The following is an 18,819-nucleotide window of genomic DNA, read 5'->3' as shown; positions in this document are numbered from 1 at the left end:
ATTGAAAGTGGTAGTTATTCCCCATGGAGAGCTTTAGTTCCAACTTGGTTTGATGAATGTTGTCTGCTATAGTGCTAACCCTTGATCTATTTGTTATTTTACTGATAGAAACTGTTCAAAGGAAAATGAGGAGGCTAAGAAACAAGGCTCTGAGAATCTCCGCAGACATGAGGAATTTCGGACTCAGCTTCGTGACTGCTTGAGCCTAGATGAGAAGCACGAGGAAGCGTCCGATGAAGATTTCATTTTAAAGGTATTTGCACACAGGTTTAAGGCACTATACACCCAGGGTTATCCTGACATGTGACAGGAAAGGGCAGTGTGGTGGATGAGTCTAGGGTTGGCAGAAGACTGGACAGTAGCCCAAAGGGAGCATTAATTAATGGTGTAGACCAGGATAGACCACATCACCTCTATGAGCTTCCATTCTAGGTTCTTCACTAGCATTGTTTGAGATTAATTAGTGTCTAAAAGGGATTAATTATGTTGTCTAAAATGCATTTAGGTATTCAAATGTAATTAATTATCAAAATGATATGTTTGTGCATGAACTTTTTTCATTACAAACACACACCAATAAAATCAGACATATAAAACATTAATGTTTTAATTTTCATTGATATTTTTAAATGAACACATGTGGCATTAGACTTCACTATGTATTTTCAAATAAAATGTTTTTGTGGATTCTCCTCCTCCCTTCTGTTTTCCCGCCATGTTCCCATCCCATCTTGTATCCTTCAAGGATGGGAACAGGACCAGAGGACCCATGTGACACCAAGTGGAAAGACGCGGGCTACAGCTTGTACTTTCGTTACTGCCCCAGCTGCTGCCCTGTGTAGTGTGCTTAATAAAATATTTCCTATAGCCTAAATTTCTTGGGTCCCTGCCCAGCCCCCCACGGTCCAGACAAATCTCTCTCACCCACGGTCCACAGTCTCTTATCCATGGTCCCACAGCTGGTCAGTCCCAATTAAACACACAGAGGCTTATATTATTTACAAACTGTATGGCCTATGGCTAAGAATTCTTGCTGTCTGTCTCTTATAACTTAACCCATTTCTATTGATCTATAAGTTGCCACGTGGCCATGGCTTACGTCCCTCTCCAGACTCCACCTCTGTCCTTCCTTTCTCTCTCCTTGGATTTCCCACCTGCCTCTAAACTGCCTTGCCATAGGCCAAAGCAGCTTATTTATTAACCAATCATAGCAACACATAGTCACAGATTACAGAAAGATATCCCACAACAATTGCTCCCAACTCTGCCAAAAAAAAAAAAAAAAAGGTGTCATTTTGGGCATATGTAGTGAGTAAAAAGCCAGACTTAGTTCTAAAGTACTATTGCCTTTTACATCAGAACTAATAAAATCTTATCCTTTGGCAGATTGCTATTAAAGGTGGAAATTGATAATTCTGATGTAATACTTGGCTTGGTACATAGTGATTCATACAGGTGTCTGCTCATTCATAAACATTTTGTGTCCTTGTATCCTGACAGATACTCATACAGCCATTCTTAAAAGTCTCCTCCCAGCTGTCCACTCGTCAGCCCTACAGCGTCCCCTGCAAGCTGATTCATTTTGATTTAGCAACAATCCACTGCATAGAGTGAGGGCTAGAGTGCCAGGGACCCTTGTGTGTAGCTGGGGTTATCTCCTGGTCCTGCCTGGCCCACGGTCAGGACAAATCTCTCTCACCCGCCAGTCCTGCAGCCAAGTAAACACACAGAGATGCTTATATTATTTAAACTGTTTGGCCTAATGGCTCAGGCTTCTTACTATCTAGTTCTTATATCTTAAATTAACCCATTTCTATTAATCTATACCTTACCACGTGGCTCGTGGCTTACCGGTACTTTACATCCTGTTCCTCATGGCAGCGGCTGTCAGTGTCTCCTTGCCTCAGCCTTCCACCTCCCAGCATTCTCCTCCTCCTTGTCCCACCTACACTATCCTTCCTGCCTGGCTACTGGCCAATCAGCATTTTATTTATCAATCAATCATAGCAACATATATTTACAGCATACAGGACATCCCACAGCACTCATGGGTGATGAATGTTCCTACTCCTCCTAGTAAGTATAGGACTAGGTGCTCGCTTGCATGAGTCCACTTTTTGGTGTGGTTTGGGGGACTTGTACGTTTCTTAAGCCAAGTGGTGGGCAGAGCAAAAGGGAACTTAAAAACTTTGGGAATCCCTTCCCTCCACTAGTGACAACCTAAGCGTATTTCAGGAGGATCTCTGTTAATCATGCCCCTTTATTTTCTGTATTCCCAATGCTTTGCCATTTGGCCCTTACCTACCAGGAGAGCCCATCCCCCCCAAACTCAGCCAGCTGGTGCAAATGGTAGGTGAGTCACTTGGATGGCCACTTTCACGTGCAAACAAAAACAGAGGCCACTCCTCAGCCGCCTCCTGGATCTTACACTCTTGGCCACAGTCTTGCTGCTCTGCTCATCTCAGAACTAGATATCAGATGGCTCTGAGCAACCCCGGCCCCCCCTCAAGTCCTGCAAGTATTCATTCTAGCCAGTCCTCAGCCTGGATCACTCTATTTTCTTCCCACAGAAGCCATAAGGAAGCCGCTTGTCTGTATTTCCTTGTTCCTCTTCCTTCCCAGTGGCCCCAGGGATTCTGCAAGTACTGACCCTTGCAACAAAGACATGTATAATGAATAATCTCTTCTTTTCCAAAACATTTTATTTTTGTGGTTTGTGTGTGTGGTGTGTGTGTGTGTGTGTGTGTGTGTGTGTGTGTGTGTGTGTGTGTGTGTGTGTATGTGTGTACACATGTGAGTACAGGTGTTCCTGGAGGCCAGAGGTGTTGGATCCCTTAGAGATGGAGCCACAGGTGGTTGTGAACTGCCTGACATGGCTTCTAGGAACTGAATTCGGGTCTTCTGCAAGAGCAGTCCACACTCTTAACCACTGCGCCATCTGTCCAGCCCTGAATGGTCTTTTCAATAACAATTTCCTTGTAGGCCTTACCAAACCCAAAAGCGAGGGGACCTGTGTTTTAAAACAGAGTATCCCAGCTGAAGCAGGTACTCCTTTTTTTTTTTTTCCCTGAGACAGGGTTTCTCTGTGTTGTTTTGGTGCCTGTCCTGGATCTCGCTCTGTAGACCAGGTTGGCCTCGAACTCACAGAGATCCACCTGGCTCTGCCTCCCAAGTGCTGGGATTAAAGGTGTGCACCACCACCGCCCAGCGCAGGTACTCCTTTTTAAAGATCTCACTGTCAGACAGGAAATCTTGTACCTACTAAGCATCCCTATGAGAAGCAGAAGAAACTCCACACTATCACAGTCATTCCTTTACTTTCACATGTCTGTATAAACATATGGTAAAAAAAAGGGGTGGGGGAGCATTCTTTAAAAAAAAAAGACCTTAGTTTTAATTATGTGTGTGTGTGTACATCTGTGTGGGGGTGTGGGCATATGCTCTTGGAGATCAGAATAAGGCATCAGATGCAAACCAGCTCTTAGTCCTATATTAACTGGGAGGAATAGGAAAATTCATTCCCTATGAGGGTCCCTGGTACTTTAGTCACTCCATATAGTGAACTGCTGCTAAATAAATCAAAATGAATCAGCTTGTAGAGGACACTGTAGGGCTGACTAGTGGACAGCTGGGAGGCGACTTTTAAGAATGGCTGTATGAGTATCTGGCAGGAAGCAACTGGAGTTGTAGGTAGTTGTGAACTGCTTGATTTGGGTTCTGGGAACTGAACTTGGGTCCTCTGGAAGATCAGTATATATTTTTAACTACTAGTTCATTTTTCCAATATCTCCCACATTTTAGACATGGTCTTTCTATGTCACCCTGGTTGGCCTGGAGCTCTCTGTGTAAACAAGATGGCCTTGAACTCGAAGAGATCTACCTACCTCTGCCTCCTGTGTTCTGGGAGTGAAGATGTGTCACTATGTTTAGCCAGGAAGCAGGTTTCATAATTTATTTGATGTTCATGCATCCATTTTACCAGTGTTTAATGAATGTATTTTACATGCTGGGCACTGTTCTGGGGATGTGGCAGTGAATGCCACAAGATTAATTCTCCACCCCTGGGGAAACACCCAGCTTTCATTGTTATGGGGTTGAGATGGTGCCACGGTGAATAACTGTGATGCCATCCTATCTGGTGAAAGGTTCTGTGAAGAAAATCACCTTGTGATGCAGGGTTAGGGAATGAAGGATGCCAGCGGCGTGGGAAGCTGGCTTAGGCAGACTGGGGCACTACACCAGAGGTGGGGACTTAGATGGATGCTGAGAAGTGAGCACGGGAATGCGAGGAAGTGTGCAAGAGCGATGGACAGCATTGAGTTGTGAAATGGTCCCAAGTGCAGGGGCTGAGAGATGTACCACTTCCACGGGTGGGCAACACACAAACGCTGACCATGCCATCTGGGGTCTCAAGCCCTGTTACGGGCACTGTTAATGGCCCTAGAGTGTGAGCTTATCTACATGGCTAGTGAGTCTTACAAATGCTTCCAGTGAACATTTTTCAACACACAGCATGGAAAGCAAAAAGCCCTGCGAACGCTAACCCCCATGACAACCATTTTTAGCACGCTCCATAGGATGCTTACAATTATTTGGAAAGATATTCGTAAACACAACTGCTCTGTTTTCTCTGCAATTCCCCCCATGCCAGCACCTTGCAAGGTGCAAGTGGATGTGGGCTGAGGAAGGACAGCTCTCTTGGTCAGTGACCTTTGCCATCATTTTAGCGTGTCATCTCACCTCCAGCACACATCATCTGGCACTCGCCAAAGCTTACTCACCTCCCATCGTCCTTGCCTTGTGGTCTCCTTTGAATGATTTTAATTTGATCACTGGGTCTGCAAATAGTGGCGTTTAGAGGCTGCCTTTGAAAATGTGACTGTTTGGATCTGTCTTTCTTATTGTTCTGTAAGGTCACAACCTCATTAGGCTATAGATTGTGAGTTGCTTGGAGAAAGTGGATGGAATTGTCTGTCTTTGTTTTTTTGTGTTTCTTTTTAGCACAGCTGTAATTTCTTTCTCTTCAGCTTAGAGAGCTGTGCAAGGAAAACACATTCCTGAGAGGACAAATCAGTACTCTTGAAGAGACTATAAATGTCCATGAGATGGAGGCAAAAGCTAACAGAGAAACGATCATGAGGCTGGCGGCAGAAGTCAGCAGGGAGCAGAAAAGAGCTGCCTCCTGGGCCCTGGAGAAAGACAAACTGAATCAGGTACAGTGGGCTGAAGGTGCCTCTGTGGCGTGCTCACAGAGCAGAAATGCAGGAGCAGATGTCCGGAGTGCCCTGAAATTATGGGCTACCGTTTCAAAGGGCTGCTCTCAGCAGGAGGGGTGGGGCATCGCGGGGCTAAGTGATCCAAGTAGCACATTTGATATTTGAGATATACTTTTTATATATACTAGTTATATATTTCTAATTGCAGAAAAGATGTACAAAATGCTCTAAAGGATTTGTAGACAGGATGGCCTACTTTGATTAGATAATAAGGATGTTTTTCATATTCAAGTCTTAGACTTTGAACTAATAGGTAATGAGTTTAAAAGATGCAAAATTCTAGTTGTATAAAAGATATTAAATGTCAGCTCCTCCCTCTCTTCCCTTTTCTTAGGCATCCACTTCTCTTCCGGGGATACTTCTTATAATTCCTTTTTTATTTAATTAATTGTGTGTATGCCCGTATACACACGGGTGGAGGTCAATGGGTTAACAATGGCTGTCTTTCTTTATGTCTCTCCACCTCATTTTTTGAAACAGGGTTTCCCACCGAGCCAGGAGCTCGCCAACTGGCCATACTGGGTGGCCAGAAGGCTCCCAAAATCCTGACTTCACCTTTGGGGTTATAGTGTGCTCTCTCTCTCTTTTTCTCTCTCCCTTCTTCTTCCTTCCTCTCTCTCCCTCCCTTTCCCCTCTTCATACTTGGCTTTTTGCACAGATATTGGGGATCCAAATGTAAATTCTCATGTTTATGTAGAAGCAATCTGAGCAATCCTAGCCTTTTTTTCTTTGAAACACATTTAAAAAAATATATATAACCTGGAACTATTCAATGTACTTGTATATGTATAATACAATACACTACACACTGTTATCAATAAGACCATTATGAAGAATTGCATCAGTTGCTTTGCTGTTATGATAGAATACTCTAACAAAGGCAATTTGGGGAGAAAGGTTTCATGTTGTTGGCTTACAGTTCCGGAGGGGATATGGTCCATGATGGGAGAGAAATCATGGCAGCGGGAGTGAGAGGCCACCTGGTGGTCAGGAAGAAGACTGATCATATTTCATCCACACGCAGGAAGCAGAAAGGGAGGAAACAGGAAGTGGGGTCAGCTATAAAACCTTAAATCCCACCCCCAGTGATATACTTCCTCCAGGAGGGTTCTACCTCCTGCAGGTTGTAGAACCTCCCCAACAGCACCACCCACTGGGGACCAAGTGTTCAAACACATGAGCCTATGAGGGGCATTTCTCTTTTAAACCACAATAGTCCTATATAATTTTTCACATGTCATCTGTCATGTAAAACAAAGTCCTAGAAGACTTGACGGATCCAAGTACATGGATGCTGTAATTCTGAGAGGTGTCCACCAAAGGAATTGGCTCCTGATTATAAACTTTTGTTTACACAATGAATAGCTTGGTCTTTTCCAACTAGCTAGCCCTTGTTTGAGTGTGAGAATAAATACTGTATGTTTAACACTGTGTAATCTTTTAATTATGTTTTGAGTTACGTGATGAAGAAACTCATTATTGGATTAACACTAACCATTCACTTTCAAAAGCTAAAGTGAGCCAGTGCAGCCAGTTGGGGAACATGCTGTGGCTCTAGTCACAGATTGGGACTTTCTGATTAGGTAGTGACTGGATGTCCCAAAGAGGCTCCACAAGGGAGGAAGGCCCAGTGGCCTCCAGGCTAAGAATGATGTGAGTTGGTGTATGAAGGAGGCATCTTCCTTACACCTTCCTTGTCTACAACGACGTCACTGGGTCTGACAGTGATCTGCAGTAATGATGATGATTTCTAATTATTCCACAGTCATGATGGCCATTTCTCATTATTTCCAGTTCTCTTCATGAACAAATCCCCTTACCTTTGGCTCTCCTTCCCCGGTACTTCAGCACTGGGGAAAAGCAAAGACTGTCGTTTTCGTCAGCTTCTTGTCCTGGACAGTTTGTGCTTCTAGAACAAAATGCCACAGGCTTGGCTGGGGATCCAGCGCAGTGAGAGCACGAGAGTCTAAATGTGCAAGCCTTGGGTTCGTTTGATTCCCAGGACCATAAAACTATAGGAAAATGTCACTTAAAACAATTCAGAGCGTATGGCTTATACAACAGTGAGTTGGAAATGCCAGGTCAGGTGCTGGCGTGGCTGAATTCTAATGAGGTCCTCGTCTATGCTTATACACGTAGCATTTTTTTTTTTTCTGTGCCTCACATGGCGGAGGGAAACGGAAGGGGATGGAGCAAGGTGGAGGGAGGGAAAGAGAGAGAGGAAGAGGGAGAAAGGGAGGAGCTAGGGAGATAGATGGATCGATAGATAAATAGACAGACAGACAGGTAGGCAGGCAGGCAGACAGAGAGACAGACAGACATATTTGTCTAGCATTTGCTATGTGGCTCCAGGCTGGCCTCAAATGCATAGCAATCTTCCTTCATTAGCTTTCCAGAGGCTGGAGTTAGAGGCATACACCCCTATACCTGGCTCCCAACTCTTTAGTGTAATATTTTTTTTCCCTTCTGCAGTTACCTGAGGTATCTGTGGGGTAACAATTATGAGGTCATTTCTTGCTTTTTTGTTTGTGGTACTGGAATTGAACCCAGGGCTTCATGCATGTTAGGCAAGTGGTTTACCATGAAGCTGTGTTCTTGTCTTTGTTCTTCAGGATGTTAGCATCCACCAAATCTTGTCTTGATGAACTATCCCCCAGATAGTGGCAAAGTGATAATTTATACATTGATAGTTCCTTCTAGATCAGCTGCCCCTCCCTCCCTCCCTCCCTCCCTCCCTCCCTCCCTCCCTCCCTCCCTCCCTCGCTCTCTTGTTTTTCTTAAAGGACCCAGAATCCAGAACAAAGCGATGACTACATGGATGTTCAGCTGCTACAATTCGATAAAAAGCAGCTTCTTTTTCATTCTTTGACATTAACTTTTATTGTTTTATTGTCTTAACAGTCAAGCTTTTCTCTTGATAGTCCAAATTCTCTGATCTTGTGAGTCTGAAGCTCCTTGGAGATGGCCCCGTGCCCCTGCCCCATGACACTTGTTTAATACTTCCATACTTTCAGGACAAAGGCAATATACTAGGCTTACTTGAAATTTCCAGGTTACCAGCCCCAACCCCTCACTTCCCTAGAGAACTGACGTTCTACTTGTCAAGGAAACAAGGTGCTTTGAGACCATACTTAATCCTGCAGGCGCGCTCACTTCCTGTACGTTCACCGTATCGCAGCGACAGTGCTCAGTGAGATTGTGTGATCTGTTCAAGTTCACACAGTGATCACGTGGCAAGCCTGGGGCCTGAACCTGTGTCGCCACAGTGCTCGGCCTCTGTCAATCATCCTCTTTGCACGGCAGCCGCCACATCATCCTGTATATAATTGTGTTGGCAGGGATTATTTATTAGCGGAAGAACAATAATAAACAGCTGTGCAATTTCCTTAGTGAGTATAAACTTTCAAAAAGTGTCTCTGGACCTTAGTAGGAAATGAGTGAGAAAGTGTGTCAGAGTACTACATGAAACAGGAAAACAGAACCCAACTCCTTTTCTTATATAAGTGTCTTTACTTGGGAGTGATTCTGGAAACTCAAGCACTTTGGCTCTAGGTTCCTGCCAACATCATAAAAATTGTAAAATAAAAATATGGGCAATAAAAACCTGAGGTCTTTAATAAAGTGCTCATTCACAGAACTATTACTCTGATGATTTACTATCAAAAAATTCCGCCCAGTGCTTCTACTGACACGTTAACAGCCTCGGAAAGTCTCCAGACTGCTTTCCAAAGCTCTGTTTTTGAGGTAGGAAACTTTATTTTATTAGGAAAGTCCAGATGTATGGAAGAGGCTGGAGTAGCCTAGCCACACAGCTGGGGGGGGGCGTGTCTACAAAATTTGGCTTTATCGCTTTGTTTAAAGACTGTATTAAGCGCCAAGAGTGGTGGTGCACACTTTTAATCTCAGCATTCGGGAGACAGAGGCAGGAGGATCTCTGTGAGTTAATGGCCAGTCTGGTCTACATAGTAAGACCTTGATTCCAAGAAAAAAAAATCCAGGTGATTTATCATGTGTAGTAAATATATTCTTTGGAAATCTTTAGCAGTGATTTTGTGTGTTTGGGTACTGGGAACTGAAGTGAAGCTATTATGCCTGTTAAGCACATGTACCCCTCAGCTGCACCACAAATGTTGCAGTGTGTTTTAAAAGCTGTCAGAGCTTGGTACCTTTTATCTTTGTGATCTTAAAAAAAAAATTCAACTCTGTTCAAAGTAGCCACTTTGCCCATAAAAGCCACACACACCTTTCTTAGAGCCTAGAAGTTAAATACACACGTTCTACTTTAAACAGCCTCTTTTGTTTAACACCGTTCATATTTCCTTGGTTAGAAAGAAGAAACTAGGGGCTGGTACTGTTTTTGGATCCAGTCATGCCTAGGTTTGGAATGCTGACCCTTCTGTATTATTTTCTTCCTTATGCTACATTCAAGGAGTACGGACAGCTGAGCCTAATATGGTGGGCAGAGGAGTTAAGAAGCAGGCTGTAATAGCTCAAGATAATGGTCTCCTTCTCAAGACCTGGCATCCCCTATTAGAAAAGCCTCAGGGGACACCTAGGAGGGATTGTTTAGCCTCTAGGACACTTCATGAGAGACTACGTTGATTAGGTTAATTGAGGTTGGGAAACCCACAGTAGAAATGGGTGGCACTGTTCCCTAGGCTCGGGTCCTGGACTGTAAAAAGGAGAAAGCTAGCTGAGCACATTGTGTATGCAATGGGACCAGCTGCTTCATGCTTCCACTGTGTTGACTTCTCCAGCATGAGGGACCAACACCCTTAAACTGTGAGTGGAAAAAAATAAACCTCTCCTCTGGAATTGTTTTGTCATTTTATTGTTGTTGTTGTTCTTATTTTTTTTTTTTTTTTTTTTTTTTGGTTTTTCGAGACAGGGTTTCTCTGTGTAGCTTTGCGCCTTTCCTGGATCTCACTCTGTAGACCAGGCTGGCCTCGAACTCACAGAGATCCGCCTGGCTCTGCCTCCCGAGTGCTGGGATTAAAGGCGTGCGCCATCACCGCCCGGCGGTTGTTCTTATTTTTGTTTTGTTTTTCCAGACAGGGTTTCTTTATGTAGCCCTGGCTGTCCTGGAACTCACTCTGTAGACCAGGTTGGTCTTGAACTCAAAGAGATCCACCTGCCTCTGCCTCCCAAGTGCTGGGATCAAAGGTGGGCACCACCACCACCTGGCTATTGCTGGGACTTTGGTTGTGGCTCCAGAGTCATTTGATTATGAAGTCCTTTCCAGGCATGCAACTTTACTTTTGGAACCTTTGGTTTCTTTGAAAATTATCCCTAAAATGGGAATATGATTTAAGGCTATATGTTGTATGTATTTTTAGTATTAATTTCTAGGTAATGATCCCTTGATATCTGTGGGGACTCCAATCCAGGATGCCCCATGGAGAGCAAAAAAAAAAAAAAAAAAAATCTGTGGATGTTCAAGCCATTGTGTAAAGTACTATAGTTTAGTATACATATCATCTCATAGATTTTAGGTTATCTCTCAATTACTTCTAATACTTAATACAATCAGACTAGCACACAAACTATTATTTATTAAGAATTTACAAGGAAAAGGTCTGCACCTAATTTCCTTCCTGTGTATTTTTGACCTGCTGTTGGTTGGATCCATGTTTGTGGGAAGCCACAGCTACAGAGAACACACAGTAACATCTGTGTAGTACTCAGTGTGCATCCGGTACACAATTTACTTTTTCTTCTCTCTCTCCTTGTGACTCACTTTTACCTAGAGATTAAAATGAGTATGAGATTATACGAAGAGAAGAGGCAGGCAGAACAGTTCCTGGAAGTGAGAAATGGTTAGACATAGATTACTAAGGAAACTAAGGCCGTCTAATACCACGTGCCATGTTGGAAGAAACCTTCAGGTAATTTCCTATCTAGACCCCAGCTCTCATAGGAATGTGAATTATCTTTAGCTACTTGTTTTGAGATAAGTTCTCACTATGCAGCTAGTTGGGGCTAAACTATGTAGACCAGGCTAGGCTCACACTCACAGAGATCACCCTGCCTCTGCCTCCCAGGCACTGGGATTAAAGGCGAGCGCCGTGCCTGTCATATTTTATTATTCCAATTTATTAGTTGTTTTTGGCAGTTCTGGGGTTGACCCCAGAGCCTTGTGTATACTAGGTAAGCATTTTAAAGACTTATCTTTCCCCTGCTACCTGGTGGCTAGCCCTTCCTCAGGCTCCCCCAGAGGTGGAAAGTCCCTGATGCTTCTGCACTTCCAGCTGGGGCAGTTCCCCATCAAAAGAGCCTGAGACCAGAGTTTCTACAATTTATGCCCTAATCCTGGTAGTGTCTTACTTCACAGAACAAACGGAGATGTATTTTCTTCCTCTTCTCCTCTCCCCTCCCCTCCCTTCCCCTCCCTTCCCCAACTCTCTCCTCCCTTACCTCCCCTTCTCTCCCCTCCACTCCCTACCCTTCCCCTCCCTTCCTCCCCCCACCCTTCCTTTCCTTTCTTGTTTCTTCAGTTCTGCAGATTGAACCTATGGCCTCATTCATGCAAGGCACATGACCCTCAGGCATATTTTCTTTACTTAGAAAAAAAAATTCTTGGAGACCAGATCTTGTTAAATTGCCCAGGCTGGACATGAATGTATTCCATAGTCTAGGCAAGCCTTGACCCTTCTTCTCAGTCTCCCAAGTACCTAGGATTTCAGGCCTGTGCTACCAGGCCACATTGCAAACATTTTGAAGTAATTTCTAAGTTTCTTCCTTTGGCTAAGCAGTCCAAGGGTTTCCCCAGTGCTCTTCACTTGGACCCTCTCTGTGTTGTCTAAGAGGCTGAGGAGTTCCACTCTCCAGATGAGGAATTAGCATGAAAACAGACACGAATATAACACCTGCTCATGAGGTCAAAGTTCCAGCTGTTCCTGGGAGTCTAAAGTACAATCAGCAACTTTGCCAAGGAATGATGGATGAAACAGCAGAAGGTTGTTCATTGTGTTCCCTGCCACAAAACAGGAAGAATTCCATCCTCTTAACTTTTCATCCCCCTCTTTTTACTTATTAGCTTTTAATGTATTATTGTATTGACGTTGTCAAAGTTGACATTCTGATATTTATTAAAATTTATTAGATGATTTATCCTTAGGGTTATTCTAAAAATTTAAAATCAGAACAGCATTTAAAGATTACACGATACAATACTGTTTATTGTGGGTCTAATCTTATCCATGACAGAACCGATCTCATCTTGCTGAAAAAGATCCAGTGGGAACTGTCCGTGGTCCTCCAGGCACAGAATGAGCAGCCTAGGGCAGTGTTTGCAGCCCAGGAACACAGTGGCTTCTGGGGCAGATACATCCCCGGTCAGCCAGCACCGAGTTTGCTAATAATGAGACTTTCAAACTTCAGCTACCTTTGTCCTTTTCAACATACACAATGCCACTGGGACAGCCCTGATCTGGGAAAGGTCGGCTCATCTGAAGTAAAATGTTGCTCTGCAGCTTCTGCATCACTGAGCATCTGTTAAGAGTAGAACAGAGCAAAGCCTCCTGGACGACAAGGCAGCCTTCGGATCCCCGGAGGCATCTGCAGGGTAAATGCTCCACTTAAAGAAAATCTCCCCCCAAAACACAACTTCAAAACTTCCACCAGTCTTTCTGTGTGTGCACTCTAGTATGAATGTCCTCCGGGCTGTGGGCTAGGGTCATAACTCTTTATTTATTTTGAGTCAGCTCTTGACTAATACCTCTATAGATAGAAAAATAAATTAGGTGGAAAATTAACATTTATTTGCATAAAGTGCAAATCCAAATTTCAAGTGTTTGAAACCACAGCCTTAAAATGGAAGCGTAATCACTGTATGGAGAATAAGTGTGGGGAAAAAGAATCACCCAAACGGTACCCATCCTATTTTGAAAGTTTGTGCACAGGAGATTAATAATGAAGCTTTTGGTTATACAATGATATCTGAACAAAAGTTAAAACCACACAGCTTTGTGTTAAGAAGAAAACTATCTGCAAATATATTGACAAGGAGTGATGTTTGTGCCAGCATTGAAGTTTGCTTGTGATCACACACTAGCTTTGGGTTTGCCTATGAAGTGAGGAAGTCTTGGTTAGACCCATGATGCTTGCAGGAGGGGTATGCTTGGATTTCAAGACATTTCCAGAAGTTTCTGGCTGTGGTGACATGGTAATCCTAGCTTCTCAAGAGAGAAAGAGAGACAGGAGGATCCAGTTAAAGGTAAAGGCTAGCCTGGTCTACATTGACCCAAGATAACTTAAAGGCTAGCCTGGTTTACATTGTAAGTTCCAGGCCAGGCAGAGCTACAAAGAAAGAGTCTGTCTCAGCAAAATGAAACAATAAGAAAAACAAAGACACAGGACTAAACACTTCTTACAAAGGTTTGCTGAAACCAGGGTTGTCAAGGTGCAGCCTCGGAACTGGCTTCCAAGAGATTTTAAGGTGATTTCTTCACTTCCAAGATATTTATTTTTAATTTGTATCTAAATCAAACAAGAGTAAGTCTGCTTTCAAAATCTATCACTAGCCCTGTGTCGGCCGACAGCCCTATGCATTCTTCTGTAAGGTCTAGTGTCACCCAGGGACATATAACTGTATTCTAATTGAATAATTTGGAATATTTGTCACTGCCATACTTAGTAATTTAGCGTATAGTTATGTTTTGGGGACGGAATTGTAGTTTTAAAAGATGTTTGCATGTTATATTTTATATAAAAAATTTATACCCACATTGTCTGTGCTCACACGCGTGTGCTTACTTGTGGGCACTTGCAGGGTTTATTTGTTAATCTTAACTGCAGTGGGCAGAATTAAACAACTGACATTTTAATTTATAAAATTAGTTTAGAATTGGGGGAATGAAGCTTCAGCCAGAAGTTCCCACCTTGACAAGAACTAATTGTATTTTTCTTTTTTTAAGACAGGGTTTCTCTGTGTAGTAGTTCTAATTGTATTTTTAAGAGGTAATTTGATCGCAGAAATATGTACGTCCATATTGTAGTTAGCAAGTTCATGATAGGAAGCAATTGTGCATGTATACCATGCATGAATGTGTTTGTGTGTACCGGGCTTTTTCTTTTGAGCCACAAACCAGCTCCCAAATCATGACATGACGACTTATTATTAGTTATGAATGCTTGGTCTTAGCTTATGCTCATTTCTGGCTATCTTTTTCCCCATAACTTAAATTAACCTGTTTCTCTTCATCTGTGTTTTGCCTCGGGTTTTTTTTTTTTAACCTTTTCTTTCTGTATGTCCTACTCTGTGTCTGCGGGCTGGTGGCTGCCTGGCTTCTGATCCCAGACATCTCCCTCTCTTTCTCCCTCATTCTCTTCATTCTTCTTCTCCTTCTCTAGACTCTTCCTCCAGTTTATTCCCTCTGCCTGCCAGCCCCGCCTATCCCTCTACTGCCTAGTTATTGGTTGTTCAGATTTTTATTAGACCAATCAGGTGCCTTAGGCAGGCAGGGTGAAACAGCAACACATCTTCACATAATTAAACTACTGCAGCAGAAACAAATGTAACACACCTTTACACAGTAACATTCCACAGCAGAAACAAATGTAACACATCTTTGCCTAGTTAAAATAATATTCCACAATGTATGTGTGTGTGTGTGTGTGTGTGTGTGTGTGTGTGTGTATGTCCCGCATGAATGTGTATGTGTTTGTGTGCCTGTGGAGGCTAATGGTTGATGGAGAGGCTCTCCCTCTATTGCTCATCATCTCATTTTTGAGACAGGACCTCTCATTGAACCTGTAGCTCACTGGTTAGGCCACACTGGCTCCCCTGCCCGCTCTGGGGATCTGCCTGTCTTTCCCCACCCAGCAGATCTCTTGGCTCTTTCATGTGGGGCCTGGGGATTCAAACTCAAGGTTCTTATGCTTTTGAGACAGCTACTTTACCCACCGAGCCTTCTCTGTACAAACCATTGAGAGGCTTTTTTTGCTTCAGACAGATTTTTGTCTTCCACTGAACACTCCATGTTATTTGTACACAATTTTGTTAAATGTAATGGTGACATCATTATTGCTCATTTAGTGACTTAGAGGCCTGAGCCTAAAGATTTATTATTATTATTATTATTATTATTATTATTATTATTATTACTATTTTGATATTTTTTGAGATAGGTTCTTTCTATGTAGCCCTGCCTTAGAATTTGCTATGGCAGACCAGGCTGGCCTTGAACTCACAGAGATCCACCTGCTTCTGCCTCCCAAATGCTGGGATTAAAAGCATGTAGTACCACACCCAGCAAGATTTGTTAATTATTACAAAATGTTTTAAGCATTACCTTCCGCCAGGGGTGGGGGGGGCCTGCCCTTATTGCGCAGATGTGTCCTCAGTGGAGGCCACTTCTGAGCTTTCTGGGAAAGAAGGTGTGTGTTTCTCCTTCCATGTCAGTGTGATCTGACAATTGTCACCAGGTCACGCCTAGCCATGCTCATGTCACCTCATGTCTCATGCTTCAGGGCATCCTTGAGGTAGCCATGCAACCAGACTCCAGTGCGGTGGCTTGCTCCTGGGGACTTGGGGGAGGTAATTGCATTTGCAGTCCCGAGGACATCTATTTCCAGTAGACCAGTGCAGCTGAGTCCCAGAGTGATTAATCAGAGCACCAGGGAGTGGCTGTCCCCAAGGTCTGCTGCTGGCTCCGGTTCCTTCATTTCATAGAGAAACAGATTAGAGTTCACTGGGCTGAATGTTTCCAGAAAAAAAATCCAACCAAACTACTTTTGTGATTTTTTAGTAGACATTATGAGGGGCGCTTGGATTAAAAAGAGGCAGTGTTTTGTTTTAGGGTGGTTCTCAACCTTCCTACTGCTGTGACCCTTTAATACAGTTCTTCATGGTGACCCCCTAATCATAAAGTTATTTCATTGCTGCTTAGTAACTGTAATTTTGCTACTGCTGTGAACTGTAATGTGAGTATCTGATATGCAGGATATCTGATAAGCAACCACCAAAGAGGTCATGACCCACAGGTTGAGAACCACTGTTGTAGGGTGTTAGATTAAGTTGGTAGTAGATAGTAGGGTAGAAACAGTCTTCAAAGCTAAAATATTTTAATTATGTTTGGTGCTCTTTTGGTATTGGAGGACATTTAATTAATCTACTTCAAATTGTCAGCAAGTCTTTCATACTCTATCATCTGATAGATTTAAATTAAAAACATGTTATATCTATTTATTTTTGTGTGTGTTGCTAGCATGTTATGTGCATGGATGGAGGTCAGAGGAAAACTCACAGGTGAGTTGGTTCTCTCCTTCCACCATATGGGTCCTGGAGATTGAACTCAGGTCTTTGGGCTTGGTGGCGATCGCCTTTATCTACTGAGCCATCTTGCTCTGATAGTTTTGTTTTTTTTTTTTAATGTATCTTAAAGGCTTTTTGTAGAGCTGCTTTCAAATATCATGACCGACAATGAGAGATTCCCGCTTTTGCAGGAAGAGGCTTCTTTTCATACACAAGCTACTATGTAATCATCTATATGGCTTTGGAACTCATTCCGGTTAACGTTTATCCTTGCATCGAGTTTAGGGCATCCGTTTTCTAAGTAAAAACACGAGTCCAATTGATCATTGCCAACACTGCTTCTGGCTACCAAAAGTGAGCAAGTGGGCAGATACCATGTTCCTATCTGAAAGAAATCGGTAAATGCTAAAAATATGGTGTCTTTGCTAAAGGACCCTGGGTTGTACTTTAAGGCCTGTGATTTAATTAGCAGTGATGCGGGTGTTCTTGAAAGAGAAAGGGGAAACCAAGTCCCTAAAAAGCAAGGCATTTTACAAAATAAGCTCCCCAAAGAGTGATTACCCTGCAAGGGGCAGGCTTTTCTAACTACCTTGCCTCTGGGCGGCTTTGCTTTCCAACTGATAACTGAGACTTCCTTGTTTTATTTATTTAATTTTAGAATCACCGTAAGAAAAAAGGGAAGATGTTATATTTTCTCTATGAAATAGGAAGTAGCATTTCAGCCCACCCATTTTCCTGTCTCCCAGCTGTTGGTGGAGAGAAATTCCCTTTAAAGACCATTTCTAATGTAAAAACAATGATTGTATCTTAGCTAACAGCCAGAAATGTTACTGGCCCCGTCGGGTGAGTCTGTGGTCAAGGATGTTGTCTCTTTTCTGTGTTTTTTGCCCCTCACACTCTATTTTCATTACAAAATAAAATGAAAGATCCTTAACTAGGTAACTAAGCGTCAAGACTTATTTGATGTGAATTTGTAAGTTTGGGCACTTGACCCATAGTTAAAGAAGCAGGCGCACGTCTCTGTGCCCTGCATGTCATTTTTCTTAATCTCTGGCTACCTATGGTATTTTCTCAAGATTATTTTTCTGAGTGTGGCTCTTCTTCCTTTCAATCCACGTCCCCCCCCCTCCCCCCCCGCCCCCACAGGTCTTTCAGTCTTCCTTCTTCAGGCTCTCTCAGTTCCTGTTTTCTCCTCTGAGAGAAATCAGTCAACAAACTAGAAGGAAGACCCAGCTCTTCTCTGTGAAGTGACACTTCTAAGAGACTGCCAGTCTAGTTTTAAACACAGGATTAAAGCAGCCACTGTATTCATATAGTGTTTGTTTGTTTTTGAGACAGTGACCCTTGTAGTCCAGGCTAGCCCCAAACTTGTGTAGCAGAGGATGACTTTGAACTTGTGATTTCCTGCATCTGCCTCCTCATTGTTGGGTTTTCAGCTGTGCCCTACTGTGCCTGGCTTTCTGTGACGATGGGGCTAGAGCCCAGGGGTTTTTTTCTGTGACGTTGGGACTCGAATACAGGGCTTTGCGCATGCTAGATAAGCACTCTATTGACTTAGTCACATCCTAAGTACCTCAAACAGCTTTTTTTTCTTTTAAATAAAAAGATTTATTTGTTGATTTTTATATATGTGAGTGTTTTGCTTACATGTGTGAATGTAAATCACATGCACCCCTGGTGCCTGTGGAGGTCAGAAGAGGGTGTCTGTAACATGAATCTTAAAAGGTCTTATTAATAAAAACAAACCCAGAGCCAGGTATTGGGGTGAATGCCAAATGATCAGAGAAACAGAATAAGCCACAGCTTCTTCACCTCGCCAATTCCTCAGCTGATCCTGTTTCCTCAGACTGGATGCCTCTCAGCTGAACTGCTGCTCAAAAGCCTAAAAGCTTAACCAGCTCTAGTTCCTGGTCCTCATGCCTTATATACCTTTCTGCTTCCTGCCATCACTTCCTGGGATTAAAGGCGTGTGTCACCATGCCTGGCTGTTTCCAGTGTGGTTTTGAACTTACAGAGATCCAGACAGATCTCCGCCTTTGGAGTGCGAGAATTAAAGGTGTGTGGGCCACCACTTTCTGGCCTCTATATCTAGTGGCTTTTCTGTTCTCTGACCCCAGATAAGTTTATTAGGGTGCACAATATTTTGGGGAACACAATATCACCACAGGTGTCAGATCCATTGGAACTGGAATTCTAGATGGTTATGAGACACTGTGTGGGTGCTGGGAATCAAGCTGGGGTCCTCTGGAAGGGCAGCTAGTGCTCTTAACCACTAGGCTCTCTCTCCAG

At 43.2% G+C, this 18,819-nt stretch overlaps 1 protein-coding gene across 1 annotated transcript in view; it reads left to right on the top strand.

Annotated features, from left to right (window-relative positions):
* Positions 1-18,819, top strand: part of Ccdc170 (coiled-coil domain containing 170) — a 77,652-nt gene that overhangs the window by 28,254 nt on the left and 30,579 nt on the right. The window contains exons 4-5 of the mRNA XM_052750954.1: positions 109-253; positions 5,028-5,213. Coding sequence (XP_052606914.1) covers positions 109-253; positions 5,028-5,213 — 331 coding nt within the window. The remainder of the gene's footprint in view (positions 1-108; positions 254-5,027; positions 5,214-18,819) is intronic.

This window comes from Peromyscus californicus, unplaced genomic scaffold, assembly GCF_007827085.1.
Source record: "Peromyscus californicus insignis strain IS unplaced genomic scaffold, ASM782708v3 Scaffold_22__1_contigs__length_63687245, whole genome shotgun sequence".
NCBI classification, from domain to species: domain Eukaryota; kingdom Metazoa; phylum Chordata; class Mammalia; order Rodentia; family Cricetidae; genus Peromyscus; species Peromyscus californicus.
Note: the sequence above shows the minus strand (reverse complement) of the source record. Positions and strands in the feature narration are given on the sequence as shown.